The sequence below is a fragment of the Pogona vitticeps genome, chromosome 1 (assembly GCF_051106095.1).
Source record: "Pogona vitticeps strain Pit_001003342236 chromosome 1, PviZW2.1, whole genome shotgun sequence".
NCBI lineage: Eukaryota > Metazoa > Chordata > Lepidosauria > Squamata > Agamidae > Pogona > Pogona vitticeps.
The window spans coordinates 101,629,866-101,652,679 of record NC_135783.1 but is presented as its reverse complement, the minus strand read 5'-3'; the positions used below and the strand labels follow the sequence as shown (position 1 = coordinate 101,652,679).

At 47.9% G+C, this 22,814-nt stretch overlaps 1 protein-coding gene across 1 annotated transcript; it reads left to right on the top strand.

Moving 5' to 3' along the window:
- On the top strand, positions 1–17,887 carry PRDM13 (PR/SET domain 13). Its single transcript, XM_073000719.2, has 5 exons — positions 1–210; positions 3,202–3,333; positions 3,461–3,581; positions 16,027–16,583; positions 16,665–17,887. The coding sequence occupies exons 1-5, from the start codon at positions 67–69 to the stop codon at positions 17,790–17,792; spliced, it is 2,082 nt and encodes a 693-aa protein (XP_072856820.2). The 5' UTR covers positions 1–66; the 3' UTR covers positions 17,793–17,887.
- Positions 17,888–22,814: the final 4,927 nt, after the last annotated feature.

Genomic DNA, 22,814 nt, shown 5'->3' with positions numbered 1-22,814 from the left:
CCTCGGAGAGTCCGGGCCCCCTGCCCGGTCGCCGCTGCGGCGTCTTCTTTTGCGCCCAAGGCAGCGATGCAAAGCAGCCGGGCTCCGCCGACCCTCAGCATCACCGCCGAGAGCAGCATCCCGGCTGGCCTGCGCCTCGGTCCCGTGTCCGGCGCCTTCAAACTGGGCAAGTACCTCTCCGATCGCAGGGAGCCGGGACCCAAGAAAAAGGTATTGCTCCCGCACCTGGACAGAAAGCAGTGAGCTGGGGGGGGGGGGCGGAGGGGCGGAGGGAGCTCGGTCGCCTCGAATGGGGGGGGGGGGAGAACGGCCGGGGCGGGGACGGACGGAGCAAAGTCCAGTTTCTTGCGCCTTCAAGGCGGAAAGGCCAGGAAAGGTTGGGGCGTTCACACGAAGAGCCGCCGTGCACCCTCTGACCTTCTTGAAACCAGGAGGTTCCGCGGGGGGATCCGCTCTTAGGTCGTCCAGACCTTCGGGTGATTCTGAAGAGAAAGACGGATGACTTGGGATGGGTGGTGTGTGGTTAACCGACGTTGTTTTGCAGGATGGTTTGGAAGAGGATTGGTGGGGGGGGGGGGAGGCGGGGGAGGGGGAAGCGGCGGGTCAGCAGGTTCAGTGGTTGCTTCCTCCCTTCCCCCCCCCTCCTTCGGGGTTATAAACTGGGTTTCAACATGAATCATTTCCTCCTGCTGACCCTTGCGAAACCATCCCAGATCACCGTTGGAGCAAAGGGTGGATCCATACATTTTAGGAATGATGTCCCAGCCACGGTCCCTTGATCTCCGCCATAGCAATTCTTTGGACTGGATGTCCTTGTTCTTGACATTTCCTCCTCGAAGTTCTGTTTGCTCGCTTTGGAAAGGGGAAGGGAGCAAAATAATTCTCAGGTGGAACTAGAAACCATTGGTGTAGGTTCTCAATATCACACAGGGGCCAAAACCTAGCAAGTAACCAAACCGACCTTCAGTAGAGATTTCCAGAAGGGCGGATCGTCATCGGCAGATGATGTCAATAAACCCTAGAGGCGCCTTGAAGACGGACAGATTTCTTGGTTTGAACCCTTCCCACGTTAGAGACCATTTCAACCCATTTGTAGAGTTCCTGAAAACAGTAAGTATTTTGACAACTGTGCACAGGGACAAATTTTTTTAAAAAGCCTAAGTAATGTGTCCACAGGAGTGTGAGAGATAACGGCGTTTTGACGTGTGGAGAACAGCGAATTTACAACGTAGTTCAAATGAAGATTGAAAGATTTGGAAATAACCCTCGCATATCTCCTAGTCTGCCGGAAGGCAATTTCTGAAACATCGGGCCTGTTTTAAATTCCCCCTAAATCAATAATAATCATAAGAACAACATCAACAGCCTCGACGACGACAACGCTGTTTGCGAATGGGAAGATTTCAATCCAGACGAAATATTTGCTATACAAAATGGAGAGAAACCAAGCTGTTTCCTAGATGGGCCACATTCGTGGCGTGGCTTGCAGAGAATCTATTAAAGGACCCCAGAGTGGGGGGGAAAAAAAGACGGGGCGGGCACGTGCAGTTTTTCCTTGCATCCTTCCTAGATGAACTTAGCATAAGGCGACCTAGACTCCTTTCTTCCCCAGCGCAGAGGTTTGTCATAAGTTCCGCCGGGCTTCTGAATGTCCCTTAATGGTTTTTAAACGCTCTGCCAGCCTCTTCAAATTTATTCCTCATCTGGCCCCGCTGGTCGCTCCCTTTAGGCTGCCTTTGTCCCAGTGATTTTTATTGCCTGGTCATTCAACGAAGTAGCCTCTCATTTGCCCCCCCCCCCGACCAAGCAGACTGTGAAGGATGAGAAGCAGGCTCGGCTCCTGCTCCCCCCCCCAACCCCTCATCTTCGCCGGTTCTGAGAGTGATTATTTGTTAAATAATTGTCTCGCAGGAGTTTGGGGTCATTAAACTTAGGTGTAGCCATTTGCCACCCTGAATGGGGAATTTTAAAGATGATAGCTCGTGTTTTTGTTTTTTTGCTCCGAGTGAGGTATTTCAAATTGCAGCCGTAAACACAGGTCAGTAAAAACGGAAGGAGATGCAGAGGTGTTTAAAGAGAGCGATGCTTCCATTCCTCAGGCTGGATTTAGAAGGAGCATGTGGAGTTGAAGGCTTGTTCGATTGATCCTCTGCTCGTTCGATTCAGCCGACCTGTGGAAACAGAAGAGGCCTGAGGCTGCGTCAGCTTATCTAGGAGTCAGTCCTGTTTAAAGTAGGAAGTACTTCTGAGTAAAGATGAGCAGGCTTAAGCTACCTCTCATCTATGGCAACGACACACAGATCAATGAATCCGAATCTCCAGCACTAGTTAAGCCAAACAGTTTTGAGTACTGCTTAATTTGATCGACATTCTAATACTAAAGTCAGCAAATGAGTCTAGCGACATCTTATAGACTAAAAAGGGTTTTTTTTGGCATATGCCTCGATGAGCTGTGGCCCACTTTATATGCGGGTGATGAAGCACAGATTTGTTCCTGTCTTAAGATGTCACAATGGTATTTGCGGCAGTAAACTGACTCGGTTACTCCTCATTGAGCCATATTCTACATAGAAAAAGGGCTCCCTAGAAATTAAGGAGGTTCCGAAGTCTGACTACGAATTTAGGATGTGTCCCAGTGCTATCGACCAATATTTCAGTACATCCGCAATACAGTATTTCAGTACATATAGAAACACTAAGAATACCGTCTCTCTATAGAGGATCTGTCAGATCACAAGCCATCATTTTCAAGGTCCCTGAAAACCCGTTTTCCTTTATTCCGGTGCTGAAGGCTGTGGACGGTTATCCTTTCACGGGTGCAATCCTGTATGCAGTTATCTGGGAGTAAACACGACTGAACTCAGTGAGATTATTTGCCATACAAATAATTATAGTATTCATTGTGAATTATAGAGGCGAGTTCCTGTCCTGCTACCTCCACCCCCCCCACCCGCATGGGCCGTTCCCACCCCGAGGTCTAAGTGAATGAGAGACCAATTGGACAAAGAAAGAAAAGAAACGAACAAATAAACAAATAAAACAAAATTCAGCAAGAAAGGAAGTGTTTGCTTTGACAAATTTCTTTCGTTTTTTAAGTAAACAGCACTTGGCTGATCAGCTGAACACATGCAAATGTTGTTCTGGCGAACACAATAATGCGGAACGGAGGGACCTGACGTTCTGTCTTATGCTCTATTCCAGGTACGGATGGTGAGAGGGGAACTGGTGGACGAAGCAGGCGGTCCCGCTGTGGAGTGGATAGGCTTAATTCGGGCTGCCAGACACTCACAAGAGCAGACCTTGGAAGCTATCGCAGATCTTCCAGGCGGACAGGTACCCAGAATCTTCTCACTGATATCTTTCCTAAGAGACTCGAGGGGAGCATCTCCTTTTCTTTTCGCCAGTTTCCGAGTGCGCTTTGCTGTCTTGGCAGCTGATGGGATCTCTCCCTTTCTCCTAGATTTTCTACCGAGCTCTTCGAGATGTCCAGCCGGGAGAGGAACTTACCGTGTGGTATTCCAACTCCTTGGCTCAGTGGTTTGATATCCCGATAACAGCCACCCCGACCCACGACGAAAAAGGTACGTAGGTGCAGCACCTTGGACAGCGGCTTGCTCAAAAAACGGAAGACCGTGGTGATACACAGAAAATTGCTTTATTATACAGACTTACCGTCCATTCTAGCCTAATTGTGGCCACTGGTCCATCGCTACCCGTTCGCGCAGTTCTTTTTTCAGTTCCACCTGAAAATCCATGGGATTCCCCAGGGGTCTCCCCTCCATGTCCTAACTACGTCAGATTCTTATACCAGTTGAGAGTAGATGTACTGGGGTGGTACAAAACGAAAGCTGAGTTTCAGCGATGTTCCAATGATAATTCCCAAGGAAAGTAAGATTACTCCCAGAAAGTCGAGTCCTAAACAAATCCATGGAGAAGTCATCCCCATTTCGATGCTCCTGTTTAGGACCGTAACCCCCAATCTGGTGTCCGAGTTGCAACCCAGAGAAAGAGCCGAGCACAGACCACTTAAAGAACAGCTTACTTTGTCTGAGACTGAATAAATGTGGAAGGGTGTCCCATGAAATTAACCACCGGGTTCATATAGGGAGAATTTTGTTTTGTTTTTTGCTGGCGATTATGTCTTTCTCTTTGTAAAAGGGAAAGGGACCCCAGTTTCTTATCCATTTGCCATATTTAGTGGGAAGGAAGACTCACGGGGCTTGCTGGGACTTGCCTCGTAAGTGAGTTAGATGTACAGCTGTCCATTTGCTGCTAATGTACAGGAAGCCCTCAGTCCAGCTTAACGACAGTGTTTGATGAATGAAAGAGGGCGGGTGAGTGCATCAAGGAAAGCGGAGAGCTGCTCCGGTTTTCTCCATTTGAGCAAGCTTGTGAATGAGGCTGCAATAAAGATGCAGTCGTTAACTAAAGTAGCCCCTGTGAAAATTGTGAAAAACCGGCACCATTTCAAGATAAGGACTCTGTTAATCTTAACAAACAAAATGGTAGTTTTTATTCCCCTTATGTTACTTACACACAAGATTTTCTGTTTCAGCATTTCTTAACAAGTAAATTGATTCCCTTCATACACATGTTTTCCCCTAAAACATTTTCTTTTTGAAACTGATGTATAAGAAATATATCAGGTGGGCATTATTTTTGTTCTTGTTTTCTTGTTTCTTGTGCACTTTATATGGATGGCAACTATACCGGGCCTCTTTCCGTGACATCGGAACCCCGCTGTCCTTTGCAAGCGATGACATAACCGTAAAGCACAAAAAAGTGATGCTGAAGCACAGCACGGTTTGAAATTAAAAAGCTTTATGAAGCAGGGCTAGAAAGTCTTGGACCAAATAGAATAAGTTTAATTTCGCGTTACTTTAAAATCCAGAGGAAGGTAAAATTTCGGGATCTACTCCAGTTCCCATCCCGGTTTTATTGTGAGTCAATAGGTAATATTTTAAAAATGATTGTTCTTGCACTTGCCTTATCAGAAGCAGGAGCCATTTCAGTTCAATAACAGTTCTCCTTTACACTCTGAATATCAGACAGGTATACATACCATCTTGTTCTTACCCTGAACTTCATGCGTGCTTCTGCGGAATCGGTTAATATAGACCCAGGTACAGATGGATCATGTTACTCCTCCCCCTTCAACTCTTGTCTTTGGACCCTTTATTTGTTGACCGGAGGAACTTAGATTTAAGACAAAAAAACGAACTTGCAATAAATGGTGCTGCTCGCTTTCCCCATTTAATGCCTTCTCCTGGATTCACGTGGAAAAAGTCCGCACATGGGAAATAAGTTGTTGTATTCAAGAGAACTTTGTAACCATAGAACCTAGTGCGAGACTCTGGCTGTAATTTCACATTAATCTTAAAATATTCTAAATTCCATGAAAGTATTTCGAACTGAGCTGGAAAATAATGAACCGCAATGTTCAGGGTTGAGCCGTCAGAGAGTCCGATTCAAACGCTTTTACTACGCTCTCTCTCCCCCCCCCCCCCGATTTCAATCTGACTTTTTGCAGCGTCGTTTATTGCCAAGTGAAAGCAACCCAGCACAAGCTTAGTGTTCGTGTGTATGGGTCTTGCAAGGCATCACACGACGGTGATTTAATGGTATAACTGGAATCAAACCGAGTTTTTTTTTTTAGCAGAACGGCGAGTCGCCCTGCATAGTTAATTGTTTCGATCTTATTTAGGTTCTCTTTGGCTGTGGATATGATTGCCTAGACATTAGCTGGCATCCAGTCCCGTTGTATTCATGTATACTCGTGAGTAAGTCTCATTGCGCTTCAAAAAGATGGCAGTCTTTGCATTCGAAGAAGTGGGCGCGAAAGCGTTCGCAAGTAAAACATCGTGGTCTTTTCGGGTGTCGTGAAAGTCTTCCTTGTTTCAGCTGCTGCCAGTCTGGCTGGCTTTACAAAGCCTTGGGGTGAAAAGATTCAGTGTAAGGACAGAGTCTGCCATTTTCCGAATAATCGAGTACGATCAGGGCTCCGGAGCAATTCCCCTCCTCCCTCCCGGACAGCAGGTTGCAACCACTGTGGCTCTTTAGTTTACGAGTGGGGGCGGTGTGTGTGTGTGTGTGTGTGTGTGTGTGTGTGTGTGTGTGTGTGTGTGTGTGTGTGTGTGTGTGTGTGTGTGTGTGTGTGTGTGTGTGTGTGAATGCGGGAGAACCGAAAAGACATGGAGAAAGTCAGCAGAAAGCGGATTGTTCACAAAGGGATGGAACTCGATTATTCGGGATGAGAGCGACACCAGTTTAGACGGCTTTAAAAAGGGGACGAGACCTGTGGAGATAATGGCGCCAGATAGCTCCTAGACGTGAGGTCAACATACCCCCTCCAGCGGCAGAGACAGGGTGCTAATGGTTTGGGAAGAGAGGCCAAGGAGGACTGCGGCGGCCCGCTTGTGAACGGTGGACCGGACTAGCCTTCGGGTTGCTCCAGCGCCGTTCTTCCAGTATGTTTATCGCTGTGCGTTTCTGAGTGTGGGGTAGAGTAGCGAGGCGGGAACTATTGCGAGTTAAAAGGAAACGCGCAGGTCCCACGGAGCTCGAGCCAGCGTGGTGTCCATCAGACGTTTTGTCCTGGCATCTTTGGCCACTGACCCTCTGGGTGGAGCTGGTAGCAGCCGAAGTCCAAAGCATCCTCTTAAATGGAACGGGGTGGGAGTACTCTGCCTTTGGGGAACTGCATCTAGCAGTTCCTACATAGAAAGCTGGGGTTAATGCCTCCCACCTTCCTAAAACTACAGCTCTTTTGGATACACCTACTTTTAACATGGTAACTGAACAAGTGGGAAACCCAACCATTCCTTCAGCTTTGTGATTCCCTCTCCACCCTCCATCCCAATGGGTTATGTTAGGCATCCTTCAGTCTCGAGAGACTATGGTAACGTGCTCTGTATGGAGGACTTGGAACAGCGTCTAGTGTGGCTGAGGAGGCCAATTCGAGAGTGACAATCCCTTCCACAAATCCAGCCTATCCCCTGTTCAGCTCCCTGAAGTTGCTGCTTTTGTGACTTCCTCTTTGCCTCCGCCTGCTGGACAAGGGTCTCTACCATTCCAGGAAATGTGGCTAGGTGGTTCTTAGAGTTTGGTTGGATACCCCAAGTGCTACTATTATACTCACATACATGTTTTGTCTTGCATGGTTCCAAGTAGCTCTTAGGGTTTGCATGTGACACAATATGCTGATTAAGGATTAGATGGGTAGTTATAGCTAAATTTTACTTCTTGACTATTTTCCCACAGTGATGTTTTCTAGTAAATTTTGTTTCTGTCCAAAGCTAATAACATTGGGAGAAATTAATGATCGGTGACTGCAAAAAAAAAAAAAAAAAAAAAAAAAAAAAAAAAAACACATATAGAACCACAACATATTTGTGCTAAAGAAATCAGAGCAACTTTCCCTACACGATGCTCTTCAGATATTATGGATTACAACTCCCGTCATCCAGCCAGCAGGCCACTAACTAGGTCCTCTCGTTTGGAGTCAGCAGTATAAGATAACTATCTTGAGGGCTAGGATGGTGCTTTGACTGTTAGTAACTTCAGTTGTGCCAAGATCTTTGCTAATGACGTCCATAATCCAGTGAAATCAACAGGAATTGCTTGCTTGAAGTTGCCAACATTTTCCCCAATGCTCCTCTGCATTTGTACGTTGTGCAAACGTTCAGCTGTTGGTTTTCTCCCTTACTGCCTCTATGCACCAGCTGAATATTTGTCTGTCTTTCATCTGTTACAGGCACAGGAACCTTGCTTAGAAAAGGGGAAGGGAAGACAAAAAGCATGCTCTGTACTATGTGTCAAACTGTTCTTGGCTCCGCCTCTCTGCTTTTAAAATCCCCTACTGGTGTTGCCCCTTGATTCCAGTGACTTTTAATATTAGTCACATTGACATCAGCAAGAGTTGCCCCAGGCCTCTCCGGTCTGAAAGAAGCAGGGCCCAATGATGGGGAAAGAGAGGCCTGGAATAAGAAACTATTGGGATTCTGAACACATTTGTCTGGGCATAAATCCCACTGAACCCAACATAATTTGGACTTCTGAGCAAGTGCACGAAAGGTTGTGTGGTAAAGTGGCGATCTTGCGAGCTCCTTCTCGCGAGGAAGTACCTTTGCCACCTACATGAAGAGCTTACTTTTGAGCTCATCTTTACAGTATTCTCTAATTTCTCCTGATTTTAAGACCCTGATAGCCCGCCTTCCTTCCCCCACGCAGCTCAAGGCAGCGAGTCTAACATACATAGCTCCGGGCTGCATTGCTTTAAACTCAGCTAGAAAAGTGTTCAAGAATATTATTGACAAAGCCCTCGGAAAAAAAAAACAACAGCAACCCCACCCCTTTAACAAAACGCTGTGCGTCTGACCCGTAAAGGGGGTGGGCTTTCAAGCTTGGAAAGAGACATCGGGAAGCGAGGCGGTCTTGCTCGAACAAAAAGTGTTTGCCTCGCTCCATTTAGCTGCAGATTGAGTAAACGAGGCTCTTAGCAGCAGAACGTAGGTGGGAGGGGCGGGGGTGGGAGGAGAGGGAGGGAGTGAGGGAGTGAGGGAGGGGGCGTCTAAGGGGCTGGCGCGAAGGGGACCGGGAGAGGGCAGGAGTCGGTAACTCGGGATCGTTAACTGTTTGCAAACTACACTAATTGGAAAGGGCCGCCTGTTGAAGGGGATAGCGGGCGAGATGCGCGCAGGCTCGTCAGTCGAACGAGGGAGGCGGAGGAATCCGTCGGGATTCCTCGCCGCGGCCTCTTCCCTCCGAGCTCGCCCCTGCGAGGTCACGGACCCCCCCCCCCCGGGCCGGCTTTACAGGCAGGCACAATCAGCAGCTATTTAGGTTTCCGATTGCACGCGGCTTCTGAACCTCAACAAACCCTCAACACTCCCGCTAGGTTTCAAGTTTTACCTAATTCGTTAAGAGTCGAAAAGGAAAAACGAAAATCGTTCTGATACTGTTCCAAAACCAAACGCCATGGGACCCCCTGAAACGTATCATGGCGGAGGGCCTCCACTGGTTTGGTAACTGGATTACTGAACAGGATTACTGAAACTGCTGACAACTGGACCTAACAATCAGAGTCCAACATCCCCATGGCAGTGGCTGAGCATCAAGGCACGTCCCTTCTTCTCTTATCCCTTTCCACACCCTCCTTTCTCAGTTTCTGCCTCCCTTTTTTCCGGATGGGGATTCCCCTTGTGTTACCTTCTAAAAGGCCACGGACTTCGCCTCGAACTCATAAACCAATAACGGCCATGCGTGGCAGCAGGAGAGGGGTGGGAGGGGTGGGATTGGGGTATGCTTTCATTGAGATGGGAGACGCAGACTCTTCCCTATAGAACTTGCTGGACTGTAAATCCTGGCCATTGTGGCCGGGGATGATGGCCGTTGCAATCCAACAGTATCTGGGGACCCAAGGCTTGGTAAAGCGGAGCTAAGGAGTTGAGAAAGGGCATGTTCGATTTTCCTGAGATGGTGAATTTATCCTCGCAGATTCCGATTTTAAAAAGCTGTTTTGAGTTTCTAACTGCGGCAGAAAGTAAAGGGTTCTAATCAGTGACAGGACCAGCCCATTCCACCCACCCAATTTTGAGGTTGTCGTCCTCTTTATATCGCGCCGACACCTTTCCCGATATGTTTATTTTACTAAGCCCTTGAATTCTATTTCCGGAACATTTTGTCGCCATCCGGCGCTGTAACAATTTTTATTAATTGGCATACCAGACGACTAAATATTTTCCAAGAAACAGATATATTCCGCTAGTCAAAATTACTAAGTAGGTCTATAAATCTGTAATCTTACAAGGCTTAAAGTCTGAAAAGAATGGTATACAGACAAATAAAAGAAACGGGTATTCTGAGAAACAAATAGTTGAACAAATACCTACATACATATCATTCCATCTTGCTTTGTTTTACTAGAGAGAAGCTATCACACATCTCCATTTTCCGTTCTTCAACCTCCAGAATCTCCTAAAGGAGTTCTACAAAACGAATACAGTACAGATTCCCGAAGGTCTGCAATATATTTTATTTATCTATCCAAGAAACCATTTCGTCTTTGAGTTCCCTATAAGCGTTGTTGCAATCGTTCCTCGGGCTAAATCCAATGACAGTCATGCTTAGAATATACATATTGAAACAAATGGGATTTAAATCCGCTGTGGTTAACAAGTCCCATCCATTTCAATGGATTTACTGTAGGTAGACAGAGCATTAGATTTTGACGTCCATATCTGACTTCTGATTCACAGGGCCCTTATATTGTGCGTTTATTTCCTTTCTGAATTGGAAAAGGAAACCTTGTTTTTCATGCTTTCCAACCAGGCTGGAGGTCCGATCTCTTCTTAATTGAACGGCTGGGGCTAATTCTATGCCCCGGCAAGGCGCCGCCTTTGGCTATAATAGCTTAATGTTTGTTTCCATTTCTCGAGAAAGGCCCATGCCAAAGCACAGAAAGCAAGGAACGCGTGTAACGAAGTAACGCGAAGCGAGAAGTCTCTCAAGGGGGGCGCATTTCGGTTTGTTCCGCCTTCGGGTGCGCTAAATGTTGAAGGGCGGAGGCACAAAGGCCATTGTCTTTTCAATGGGCCCATTAAGGGCGGCCCCCATACATAGAAGAGATTGTCTCGCCTGGTAATGAGGGGCTCAAGATCATCGGATTGGCCTTTGTTGAGCAGAGTCAGCCCCCTGACATACGCCACCTATTCTGTAAATGTCCAACAGATGGGCCGCCGGAGACGGGCGACAGATGCTCGGGTTTGCCTCTTCTGGAAGTCCGAAGGCAGCCTGGCCGCGTCGCCAGCTCCGCTTCTTTGGCTCCATGGCATAAAAGCCCTTTAAAAGCCAGTGGTTCAGGGTCTGCATGGCAAAAGCTACACTGGGGAGTACAGCTGTCAGGATTTGGGGGAAGCGCACGTCGGCAAAAGGCAGCTTTCCCCACATGTGCACTTCACAGCCTGGGGTCAATCTCGAAATCCCTTCCTATCTTGGGTCCTTCTTCAGGACCACAAACTTAGCTTCGCCTTGGTCACACGCAAAGGGAGGAGGCACTTCTGAACACCTCTTAGTAACATGAGGAACAATGGGCACCTACTTCATAAAAAGGTGTAGGTTGGCTCATGAACCTAGCGAGGCACCTTACCCCCAAGTTGTGTGTGTGTGTGTGTTAAGCTCAGATCACAAGCCACCTATGGCAGTCGGCCTTCGTCTCTGTAATTAATAACGGCACGCCCTTAAGTCATCACTGACTTAAGGCGACTCTTTCCAGGTTTTTATATGTAAAGAGTACATTTGGTTTTCCATTCCCTTCGTCTGCGGGGTGCTCCGGGACTGTGCAGCTTGCCCAAGGCCATGCAGGCTGGGTCTTTTGGGATGCCCAGTGGGGGACTGAACTCCCAGCACTTAAACCCCTGAGCTATTCAGCCAGCGATTGTTGTGGGTTTTTCCGAATATATTCAGCCAGCATTAGGCTTTGTTCCGGCGCAAAAATAAACAAAGCAGATCGCCTTAAAAACAGCAGTTCTAACCATACTAGCTCGGAAACAAGTCCCTCTGAATGTCAGTACTGTACAGTACATCCCTTTGAATTTAGGGGATCTACTTCCCTGTTGAGTGTTCATCTGGTAAATGAGTTACACTCACATTCTCCTCTTCCAAACAAGCAAAGGATTGGCAGCCCCTTAAAAGCCAACAGGTTCACTGTGTCGTACTAGAAACTCTTTCATCTGAGAAGGAAATATAATCTCATTTGGCAATCCCATATACACACGTTTGCGAGGGGTGAGAAAAGTTGAGAAAAATCGGTTCAAGGTAAATGAAACGACAGGAAAAAAAATACCCCAACACAAAACCAGGCAGAAACAATATTTGAAACGAATGCCAAAGCTTTGTTATTGTGGCGTGCTGTCAAGTCACCTTCAGCTTAAAGCGATCCTCTGAACGAGCGATCTTCAACACGTCCTGTCCTCAATAGCCTTCCTCAGTTCTTAAAAACTCAAGCTTTAGGAAGTAAATCCATATTTCAATGGGTCTTCCTTTCCCAAGACGTCCCCAAAGTAAAACGGCCCCAGTTTCAACGTTTTTGCCTCGAGAGATAGTTCAGACTTGATTTGATCTAGGACCCACTAGTTTGGCTTTCTGGAAGTCCCTGGTATCAGCAAAGCTCTTACCCAGCACAATATTTCAAATGAATCATTATTTTTTAAAAAAACTTGTCAGCCTTTTTCGCTGTCCAACGTTCTCACGCGTACTAGTAACCGGGAATGCAATAGCGTGGATTATCTTGGTCTTGGTCTCCAGTAACATATCTTTACACTTGATTATCTTTCCAATTTCTTTATTCCTGCCCTTATGAGTCTCTGGACTCGGAAGAGAATAAAGCTACAAGTACCATTAACGAATAGTAACCGGGAATGCAATAGCGTGGATTATCAACATCCTGCCATTGGTCAACCAGTTAAACGTGTTGAGGCCGTGTTGAAGTCAGGACTCCATCCAGTAGCAGGTGAGAAGCGGAAAGGCAAGAAAAATCAGAGGCGAGTGACCGGAGCAGACAAATATCCTCATTAGAAAAATGACCCTGGAAAGAAATAAGATGAGGGGAACTCCTTGCTTCGGGTATTTCTATGCCTCACTTTTTATGGTGACGTTGAAACCCAAATTTACCGGGTTTTTTTTCTTTTAAAAATGTATACATAAATAAACACACCAGTAGTAACCCGCTAAAGAAAAAGGACGGAAAAACTCCACTATGCCTTTTAACCATGAGGAGTAGGCGCCCTTTTAGATCCCAAATCAGCAATCCAATTAAACTGTTGCATTTAAATGTGAATGAAGTGGCTTTCGTTCCAGTAACTTCTTGGCTCCTGAACTGGCTTAAATCCAATTAAGCTGACTTTTCTGGTGGGGCAATCAGAATGCAGCCCTCAAATCATTTACCGTGGAAACGGCTCACCACAGAGACCGACAGGCTTCTTCTGCAGGAGGCGATTGTTGGGCTGCGGCTCAGTTCCAAGTCTGGAGATCCAAGAAAAGGGTCATACGTAGCCGCGACATTTTCGGAAGTCCTTTCCCCCCTCCTTTCTTTCGTTGTCACATCAGTCCTGTTATGTTTCCCTGTTTAGCAGGAGGGAGGGGAGGGAATAAAACTGGGCACTACCACAGAGCTCTTAGAAGAGTCTCTGCCTCAAGAGGTAAAAGAATTCTGCTTGCCAGACCGCTTGATCTCTCGCTTTTCCACGTTTCCTATTTAGTATGTTTTGTATCGGATCCCTGGAAGATAAAGAAGGGCTTGAGCTGATACGCTGCTAGCTGAAGTACCTAGGGTGCAGTGGCCAGAGCGTTGGACTGGGACTCTGGAAACCTGACTTCAGATCCCAACAGGATCATTAAAATGAACCCGTTGACTTCTCAGCTCCATTTATTTCACAGGGTGGTTGTGAGAATTTTAAAAAGGGGAGGAGAGCTAAATCCGAAGTCCATTGGAGGAAAGGAGTAACGTAGATTTGGCAAATAAATAAATAAATAAATAAATAAATAAATAAATAAATAAATAAATAAATAAATAAATAAATAAATAAATAAATAAATAAATAAATAAATAAATAAATAAATAAATAATCTTTGGGCAATTCCCTTCTTTGAAAGAAAAGGGAAAACACACATTTCCTTTTAATGACCCTAAAGCTATGCCAGCATGTTCGATAGAAGTTGGCTTGATTTTACCACCCCTGATGATGAAGCATCCTTTCGTAACAGACACCCGCTTGTAACCACGTTTAGTTCTTAGTACTAAAATGACCAATAGCTGGGCACTTAGAATTGTGTTTACCAGAAGACACAATTTTTCAACTTTGCTGAATTATTGCTAGGATATTAAGATATAGTACAGTGGATTAATAACCACATTTAATAGTTGTGCTGGCTTCCAGACTCACTTGTAGGGGTAGAGGTTATAATATTCTTTGCTTTCACATAATCTTCAAACAAACTATCTTACACACACCTCAACTAATTTAGTTTTCTGTAGAACAACTGGGCAACCTGTAACCCTCCAGACATTGTGGCAATACAGCTCCGAAGAAGTATACAGTACAGTAATTTCAGATGTCTACAGTGGAGACTAATAGGCATAGCACAGAAGCAGAAACCTAGTCTGCAGCAATGAACACCCCCCCCAAAAGAGAGTCCTGATGGATCACACCAGGGGTCTGCCTAATCATGCATTCCATTTATAGCAGCCAACTCTTGCCTGTAGCAATCCTACAGCAGAATCTGAATAAAACTGCACCTCCTACTCTCATTCCCCACAAAGTGGGGACTTCAGAGAGGCATCCTGATGGGAGTTGAAGCCCATCATCAGAATACTGAGCTATATCTTACAGGAGGGAATACTGTACGTAACTATTATGACTAGCAGCTATTGAACATTCCTCTATGAATTTGTCTAAAGTTAGCAGCAAACTAGAGTTGTCCATATTGTGGCCATCACTACACTTCGTGGTAGCAAATTCCACAATTACACACGACGTGAAGGAGAATTTCCTTTTCTCTGTCCTGAATTTCGCATCATTCATGGCCAATTAATGATATAACACCTTGATATTGAAAAAAAAAAACACCCCACCTTGCCTTACTTCATATACCTCTGTCTTGTCTCTCTTCAATCACTTTCTTCTAAATTTAAATAACCCTAAATGTCCTACTATTTCCTATTTTTAAATATATTTTCTATAAGCTCCAAGACTGAATTTGCCTTTCTCACAGTACTTGCATTGGGTGGACATTTTTATCCACCCATCCACCATAAGTCCAATAACTTTTTAAAAAAATCAGTCCTTGCCATTTCAGATCCTATGCAATATATGAACCTGTGACATGACTTCTCTTTCCTCCTCCTCCCCCCACTTCCTTTTCTTACTCTGAACCATCTTGGTGCTGGAGATTCTGTATTCGAATAGTTTGCAATCCCTTATGCTGTAACTCTAAATAATTTACAGATTACAGACAAATAGTTGGAGTTCCAGAAAATATTTACTCAGAATCAGTAGAAAGCCAACCATTCTATTCAACGATAAAATGCTGGCAATCTCTCCAGCTCCTACAGATCGTTTTCTTCTGTAGAGGGCAGCCACCTTGGGGGCTTCATTGCTGACATGCACAAAGAAAGACTCCGACAGATATGTTGAAAATGATCATCCTGAAATTGTGGCAGTGGCAGTCTGGCTTGATCTGTGCATACCTGGGGAGATAGATGGGTTAGACCACCACATGTCACATATACTTTGACTTGGATTCCTGCATTAAGCAGGGGGTTGGACCCGATGGCCTTATAGGTCCCTTCCAATTCCATCATGCTATGATTCTATGATATGTGTGTAAATGATTTTATGTCTTCTCTTCCTCATAGTATATGGATGCATATATTGTCTATAGTTTCAGATCCATGGTAAAACCACAAGCCAGATTAATTTATGAAAGCTTCTCCTCCTCTCCTTTCCTTCTCGTTATTCTTGGGTAAGGAGAGAATTGACAACGCTCAATTAGAAAACAAGAAACATAAAACAAAACTAAAATATAAAATTAGTTGGCACATACAGTAGGAGAGTTCCTTTCCTCTGTTTTACAGGTTTCTCCTGTTTTCAGATTTCATCCTGTAAAACCTAGCAAAACCTAAATCAGTATGAAGCACCTTCTAAGTGACAGACATCGTTGCGTAGGCTCTAAATTCCTGTCCGTGCAACAGTCGCCAACGTTGCATGGCGTCGTTTCTACAGGGTGCTAAAGGACGCATTGCTCAAGTCGAAATCACAATTTCGTCCCTTTTGATTTTAATATTAAATCTTTTAACAGGGCGAGGTCAAGTGTCAGAATCGGAGGGACATTTCGATGCTGTCAGAAATTTCGAGGCAGCTGCCGAAGGAGACGGCGGTCGTCATGCTTTGACGCTTTTTAAATAAAGAAACATAAAAATATGTGCATATATTTATTTTAACGGGCGTCTGGTTTGTGTTTCTTTGCCAGGTGAGGAGCGCTACATCTGCTGGTACTGCTGGCGAACCTTCAGGTACCCCAACAGCCTCAAGGCCCACGTCCACTTCCACTGCGTGCTGAACAACGGCCGGGGCTTCTTGGGCTCGCCGGAGCACGCCAGGCCGGCCGACGTCTTCAGCCTTGCCCTCAAGCCGGCAGCAGCAGCAGCAGCAGCAGCGCCGGCGCCTCTGAGGTCCACCACCTGCTCCGGGAGCGGCGGCCGCGAGGGCATCAAGCGGGAGACGTCGGGCTCGCCGCCCTTCGCCAAAGGGCGCAAGGCGGCGGCCAAAGAGGACCAGGAGCGGGCCTTGGACATGAGCGTCGGCGCGGGGCGGGCCCCGGGGCAGTTCCTGGGCCTGCTGGGCAGCGCCTCGTCGGGCAGCAACGGCTTGTCTTTCTACCCCGGCGCCCGATCTGCCTTCAAGCCCACCGGCCTGGCGAAAGCCAACCAGGCGGACGCGCCGTCCTTCCGGGACGAAAGCAAAGGCTTCCACAAGCTCCTGGGGAGCCTCAAGCCCGGCCGCCTCGGGAGCGACGGCCCGCTGGGGGTGGCGGTGGGGGTGGGCGGCCCTCCTCCCCCCCACGGCGCCCCCCCGCCCCCGCCCTCCTCCCACCCGCACCCCTCCAAGTGCCACGCGTCCCCCGCCCCTCCCGCGCCCCCCTCGGCCGCCGTGGCGGCGGCGGCGGCGGCGGCGGCGGGCCTGGCCTACTCTGGGGCGGCGCGGAGCTTCCCGCTCCTCTCGCACTTGGAGGAGAGCTCGGCCTTCAAGCAGGTGGAGCGGGGGCTCCACGTCGGCCTCTCGCCGCCCGCCGCCCGCTACGGCCCGATCTCCAGCGGGGGGGGCGGCCTGCACTTGGAGCGCTTCGCCGCCGCCCTGCCGCCGCCCTTCGACGGCCTGAAGCCCTACGCCGCCTCGGCCGCCGCCGCCGCCGCCGCCGCCTCCGGGGAGTGCGCCTTCCCGCCCTTCATGCCGTTCACCGTCTACAACGGCGAGCTGCTCTACAGCGCCCCCTACTACCCGCTCAAGGTCCACTTCGGCAACCTGCTCAAGTACCCGGACTCGGTCTCCTACTTCAACGGGGCGGCGGCGGCGGCGGCTGCAGCGGCGGCGGCCGCGGCGGCGGCGGGGCTGAACCCGGCCGAGCTGGGCTCGTTGGCCGGCATCGACCGCGAGATCGCCATGCACACGCAGCAGCTGTCGGAGATCGCGGCGGCCGAGAAAAGCCGGAGCCGCCTAGAGAGCCTGGGGCCGTCGGGGCCGCCCGGCGGCGGCGGCGGCAAGCCCAAGACCGGCCACCTGTGCCTCTACTGCGGCAAGCTGTACTCGCGCAAGTACGGCCTGAAGATCCACATGCGGACCCACACCGGCTACAAGCCGCTCAAGTGCAAGGTCTGCCTGCGGCCCTTCGGCGACCCCAGCAACCTCAACAAGCACATCCGCCTCCACGCCGAGGGCAACACGCCCTACCGCTGCGAGTTCTGCGGCAAAGTGCTGGTCCGGCGCCGCGACCTGGAGAGGCACGTCAAGTCCCGGCACCCGGGACAGAGCCTGCCCAAAGGCGGCGGCGGCGGGGGCGGCGGGGGCGGCGAGGCCGTGGGCTACGCGCGCCAGCAGCTCCCGGAGCCAAAGACTGACAACGAGAGCGACGTGGACGTCTGCTTTACGGACGATCAAAGCGACCAGGACACGGGCAGCAGCAGCGGCGGGGGCGGCGGCGGGGGCGGCGGGGGCTGCAGGGCCAAAGAGCAGCCGTGAGGAGAAGCCGAGCAGGCTGCGGGACGATCTTCCGGGTCGCATCCCTTGCGGTCTAATCCTAACAGGGACAGTCAATGGGTTTTTTTCTCCAAGCGGGGGAAAGCCGACGTTTTTGTCTAATCACCCAACACTTGGCGGACCCCAGGCTCTTTTTTAAAAGCCCCCCCATAACATCACGAGTAGTATTCATCCCTGCCCCCCCCCCCCAGATTTCTCACTCCCCCCACGGCTGCAAATCTGCCCACACTTGCTAGGAATCTACCGTGCGACCGTTTGTACCCTTACTAGAGAGAAAGCCTCGCTCTTTTCCACGGAGTCCCCTGCCGCTTAAACTGCGACAAAACCTCCGTCGAACAGAGTGGGACTGACTCCCACGTAGGCCTGCGTACAACGGGCCTCTTCTTCCTGGATCACTTTTTGTTCTATAGATCCCTCTCTCTGGGCGGAGGACTTTCCGCCTGCAGGGGCAACTGTTGATTAGCGGACTGAACAATCGTGAACGGGACAGGATTCTTAAACGGGTCTTCCCCAATATGTCTCCCTCCAGATAACTTGGATTAGAGCTCCTATCATCCGGTGGCCCGGATGTTGGGAGCTGGTGTCCTGCACATCTGGAAGGCGCTGTCTTGGGGAAGACTTCGCTAGGGGTTTCTAGAGGGTTTTGACTCTTTCCAGAGGGGTTGCCCTGATGCAATTCATTGCGGCCCTAATCACATTTATTCAAAAGCAGACCCTGCTGATTTCAATGCAACTTTCTTCTAGGTTAGCTTGCTCCGATGTATAGCCCCCGGGTGTAGCAGACACGGAAACCGTCCGTGGATTGCAGCTGCCATCAGACCTAACCGAAATAGGCAACGGTGAGCCATCATGGCCGTAGTCGCCCAACACTATTTGGCAGGGAACGCGATCCTGTCCAAAATAAAGGGAGGGAGGACAACTTATATACAGGCGAAGGGAGTTCCGGGAGGAAACGGCTTTCTTCCAAGGACTCCTTGGCCTTATCTACTGTATAATCTGGACCGAAATGCATTTGGTCTTGGATCAACACTCTCCGGAAGCCTGGTCTTACCAAACGACTACGGGGCACCGACGGCTCTTTTTGCAACCCCCCTCTTCCCGTTTTCTACTGTAATTTTGTAGGAAGGAAACGGTGCCTTTGTACGGGATGGTCGCTGGTGGCATGGAGAGGAAGGTGGCTTCTTTTCTTAAAATAATTATCGCATTTCATTTGTTCTTGCCAGTTCCGAGGTACCACGGTTATGCTTAGCGCTAGTTTTACGGCCATGTATTCATCACAATGGAACATATCAGCACTGGGGTTAAAAAAAAACACCAGGTGGGACATCAAAAGCACGGATGGCCATAACTGTTCCCCACACCAGTGTTAAAGATGTCCACAATTTGTTCACTTAATCCTGTTTAATCTAGAAGGAAGTCCTGTTGAATTCAACCGGATCTACTTCTCGGAATAGCAGGCTTGGGTAGGAGCCGCTGCCGTGAATTTCAAACGACTAATATTTCAATAAAGGGTGCAATCTTATCTACAGTTACTTGGGTAAAATTCAGCTGTAACCAGCGGGACTTACTTCAGAATAAACCCTAGCATTTCACTCCAGGAAGAAGGTGTAGGATCCCGGCGGAATGACCGCTGAAATGGCCACTTATTTATAAAAGAAAATATAATTGAGTAACGTTTGTAAAATAAATATCGAAAAGCATGAATCATAATCGCACGCTCTATATCATTTTCAAAAAGATCATTTTTTGGGGGTTTCCTAGACTACGTATGTGTTGTATGTTTTATAACGAATGATGTACAATGAACACAGTATTTTGGTTTTGGTTGCAGTTTGTCATGAGATTTTTTTAAAAAATAAAGTTACTGACAAACTACTGTTTGTCTAATTCCCTAAAGGACTTTCACTCGGATTTTGTTCTCAGTTTTGTTTTGTTTCCCGTGAAAACGCCCTTTGGAATTCCACGCCAGGGCAATCGAAGCCTCCTTAGAGAGAAACATTTGATTCAAACCTATTTGGACACTTTATCCCATTTAGTTACTTCGGATTACCTTTCCTTGAATACTGTGGAGCTTAAGTGTCGGTGAATTTTTTTTAGAATTGGGATATACAGTAAATCTTGGAATGCAATACAGTACACTGGTTTTCAGGTTTATATGTGCAGGAGATGGAGCCACACAAAAGATTAGTCTCCTAAAATATTCATTTCAAAGTCGTTTAAATAGCCCTAAACTGCAGTCTTACAATTTACCTAGGAGCAACCGCTATTAAACTCGGTGGGGCTTTTACACATGAACAGAGACGTTTAACTGTGTGCTTTAAATGCACAGGATTACAGCCAGAGGAAATGATTCTACCTATATAGCTTTTGCCGCTTAGTTTAGTGCATTTTTCGACTGAATCCCAGCTACCCACCTCAGAAGTCCCATTGATTTCAGTGACTCTGTACAGTCACCGGCACACCATTCCAGTCGCCTTCCTCAGAGTAATGTCTACTCTTGCGTTACACACATACCATTTGCTTGACACACGCCTGTCCTCTCCAATCTAGGGAGGCAAAGGCCCACCTGGGAAGACATAGTCAAGACTCATTACAACGTAAGCTATTCCAGCCCAGAGTCCGAGTTATTAGGGTATCCGGTCCGGCAAAATATCTCGCAGGATGATGATAATCTGTCAAATCTTTATGGGGCCACCCTTTTGGCTGAGTGAGTCGCAAAGGCGGCTACTTTCCCCAGGAAGGTGTACTGGCAGGAGAACGAGCGGTTCGCTGGCCAAGTTATTCTGGGACTACGAGTTCAGAGCTAACTTTCTTGAGCTCTAAACTAAAAGGCGAGGAAAAGGCTAAGGCTTGGACCAAAACATCTCCCCCTTTCCTTAAGGCGGAAGCGAGACAGGTAAACCCAGCGGTCCGGCCCCGATCCACTGCCTTTCCCGGCAGCTTCCCCTCATCCTTTCCATTCGTTTCGATCCCGCACCCTCCCCTCCGATGATCATGTGAGCTCCTGCTGAGGGGCAGAGAACACACACACACACACGCGCGCGCGCGGCTGCTCCCAATGTGTCTTTCCCGTCTGCCTGTCCTGAGGCTGCGTGGCTCCTGTATGAAATTATTCGGCCTGAAATGCGGATCCCTCAGATGTCGGTTCGGGGAGCGGAGGTCAAAACGGAACCAAACGACGCAACAGCAACCGAAGAGAGACAGACACGCGCGGGCTAGGGATCAAACCCCCGGCGCCCTCCCGATGCAGAAAGGGAGAGGACTTCGGGCCTTTCTGGAGGGGCGTCGTCGTGAGGAGGGGCGGTTCAAGGCAGGAGAAGCACCTGTGACATGCGGTGAGCTTCCCTCCAAGAGAGCCGCAGCTGCATCAGAGGCGACCTGGCCCAGGAAACACAACGCAGCTTCAGAAGCCAGATTTCCTCTTCTGAAATGCCATCAGGGAAGGAAGGGGTCACGTCCTCCCCACATTTCCCTTACTGCTATCCCTTGTGACCCACGGTACTTACTTAAAGTAAGAGTAGACGTTCATAGGACCCAGCGTTTGGGAGAACAACTCTTCTGGGCACTGTGAATCGGTTCTCCACTGCTAAGGGTTAGCTAGCTGCTCCTCTTCCAGTCTTTTCGCTCCATTTTCTAATCTGGGACAGTTTGTGGTTGCTGCGTCTACTGCTTGTTGGGGCTTTGTTCATAAGATTGCCAGAAGGTGGAACTCACTTGACAGCACATGGCTGATCATGAGCCTTGGTCCCAAACATCTGAAGAGTCATGTACTGTATTCTAAAATCTTGGTGTGGACTCTTCTTTTTCCTTACCTTCTCTGTTGCCTTTTCATTTCTCCCATAAATAATTTTGGTGCTCAACTGGGTGAAGCTGAGACTCCCTACAAAGGATGGAAGCTGCTTCTTTTCTCAGTACAGTTTTGTTTGGTATTTAATGTTTAAAAGATCTACTTGTGAAGGTGTATTTTCATAATATGGATAAGAAAAACTCTTGAACTTTCCTTCTTTTCTTTATTCGTATCAGAGCACTGTACAGTTTAAAATTATGGATGTATAAAATAGAATCATGGAATCATAGAACAATGACGTTGGAAGGGGCATATAAAACCATCAAGTCCAACCAACCTCCTGCTCATTGCAGGAACACAAATCAAAGGGTATCTCTCAGGGGCTTGTCTAAATTTCTCTTAAATGACTCCAATGCTGGAGCACTCACCACCTCTTGAGGTACTTGATTCCATTGCTGCACTGTTCTAACAGGAAGTTTTTCTTGATATTCAACCAAAATCTGTCTTCCTGTAACATAAGACCATTTTTGCATGTCCTGCACTCTGGGATGATTGAGAACAGATGAGAACAGATCCTGCCCCTCCTCTGCATGACAGCCTTTCAAGTATTGGAAAAGTGGTATCATATCTCCCCTCAGTCTTTTTTTTCTCAAGGCTAAACATGTCCAATTCTTTCAGCCTTTCCTCATAAGGCTTGGTTTCCAGCCCCCTGATCATCCTTGTTGCCCTCGTCTGAACGTCTTTCAATTTGGTTGTTGTGGGTTTTTTGGGCTCTTTGGCCATGTTTTGAAGGTTGTTCTTCCTGGCATCTTCAGAGAACAGCACTCTGTGCTTTTTTCAATTTGTCAGCATCCTTCTTGAAGTGCAATGCTCAGAACTGGACCCAGAACTCAAGATGAGGTCTAACCAGTCCTGAATAGAGGGGAACTGGTATCTCATGGGATTTGGAGATTATACTTCTGTTAATGCATCCTAAAATAGCATTTGCATAGTTAGCTTGCTCATCAGAATATCATGAGGCACTTTGTCAAAGGTTTTGCTGAAATCAAGACATATAAGGTCTACAGCATCCCCTCTGTCTACCAGGGAGGTTACCGGATGGAAAAATGAGATCAGATTAGTCTGCTAATAACAAGGGTGTGAAATCTGTTGGAGCAAAAATAAGCTTCAATCCGTAATTAAACATGCAGGTCAAAGCATGTTCTTTGACGGAAACT

Excerpts from the sequence above, each read along its gene's own strand:
- PRDM13 (XM_073000719.2), top strand. The coding sequence starts at position 67 with ATGCAAAGCAGCCGGGCTCCGCCGACCCTCAGCATCACCGCCGAGAGC. Across the intron at positions 211-3,201 it reads AGCCGGGACCCAAGAAAAAG|GTACGGATGGTGAGAGGGGA; the intron begins GTATTGCTCCCG and ends GCTCTATTCCAG. Across the intron at positions 3,582-16,026 it reads CCCGACCCACGACGAAAAAG|GTGAGGAGCGCTACATCTGC; the intron begins GTACGTAGGTGC and ends TTTCTTTGCCAG.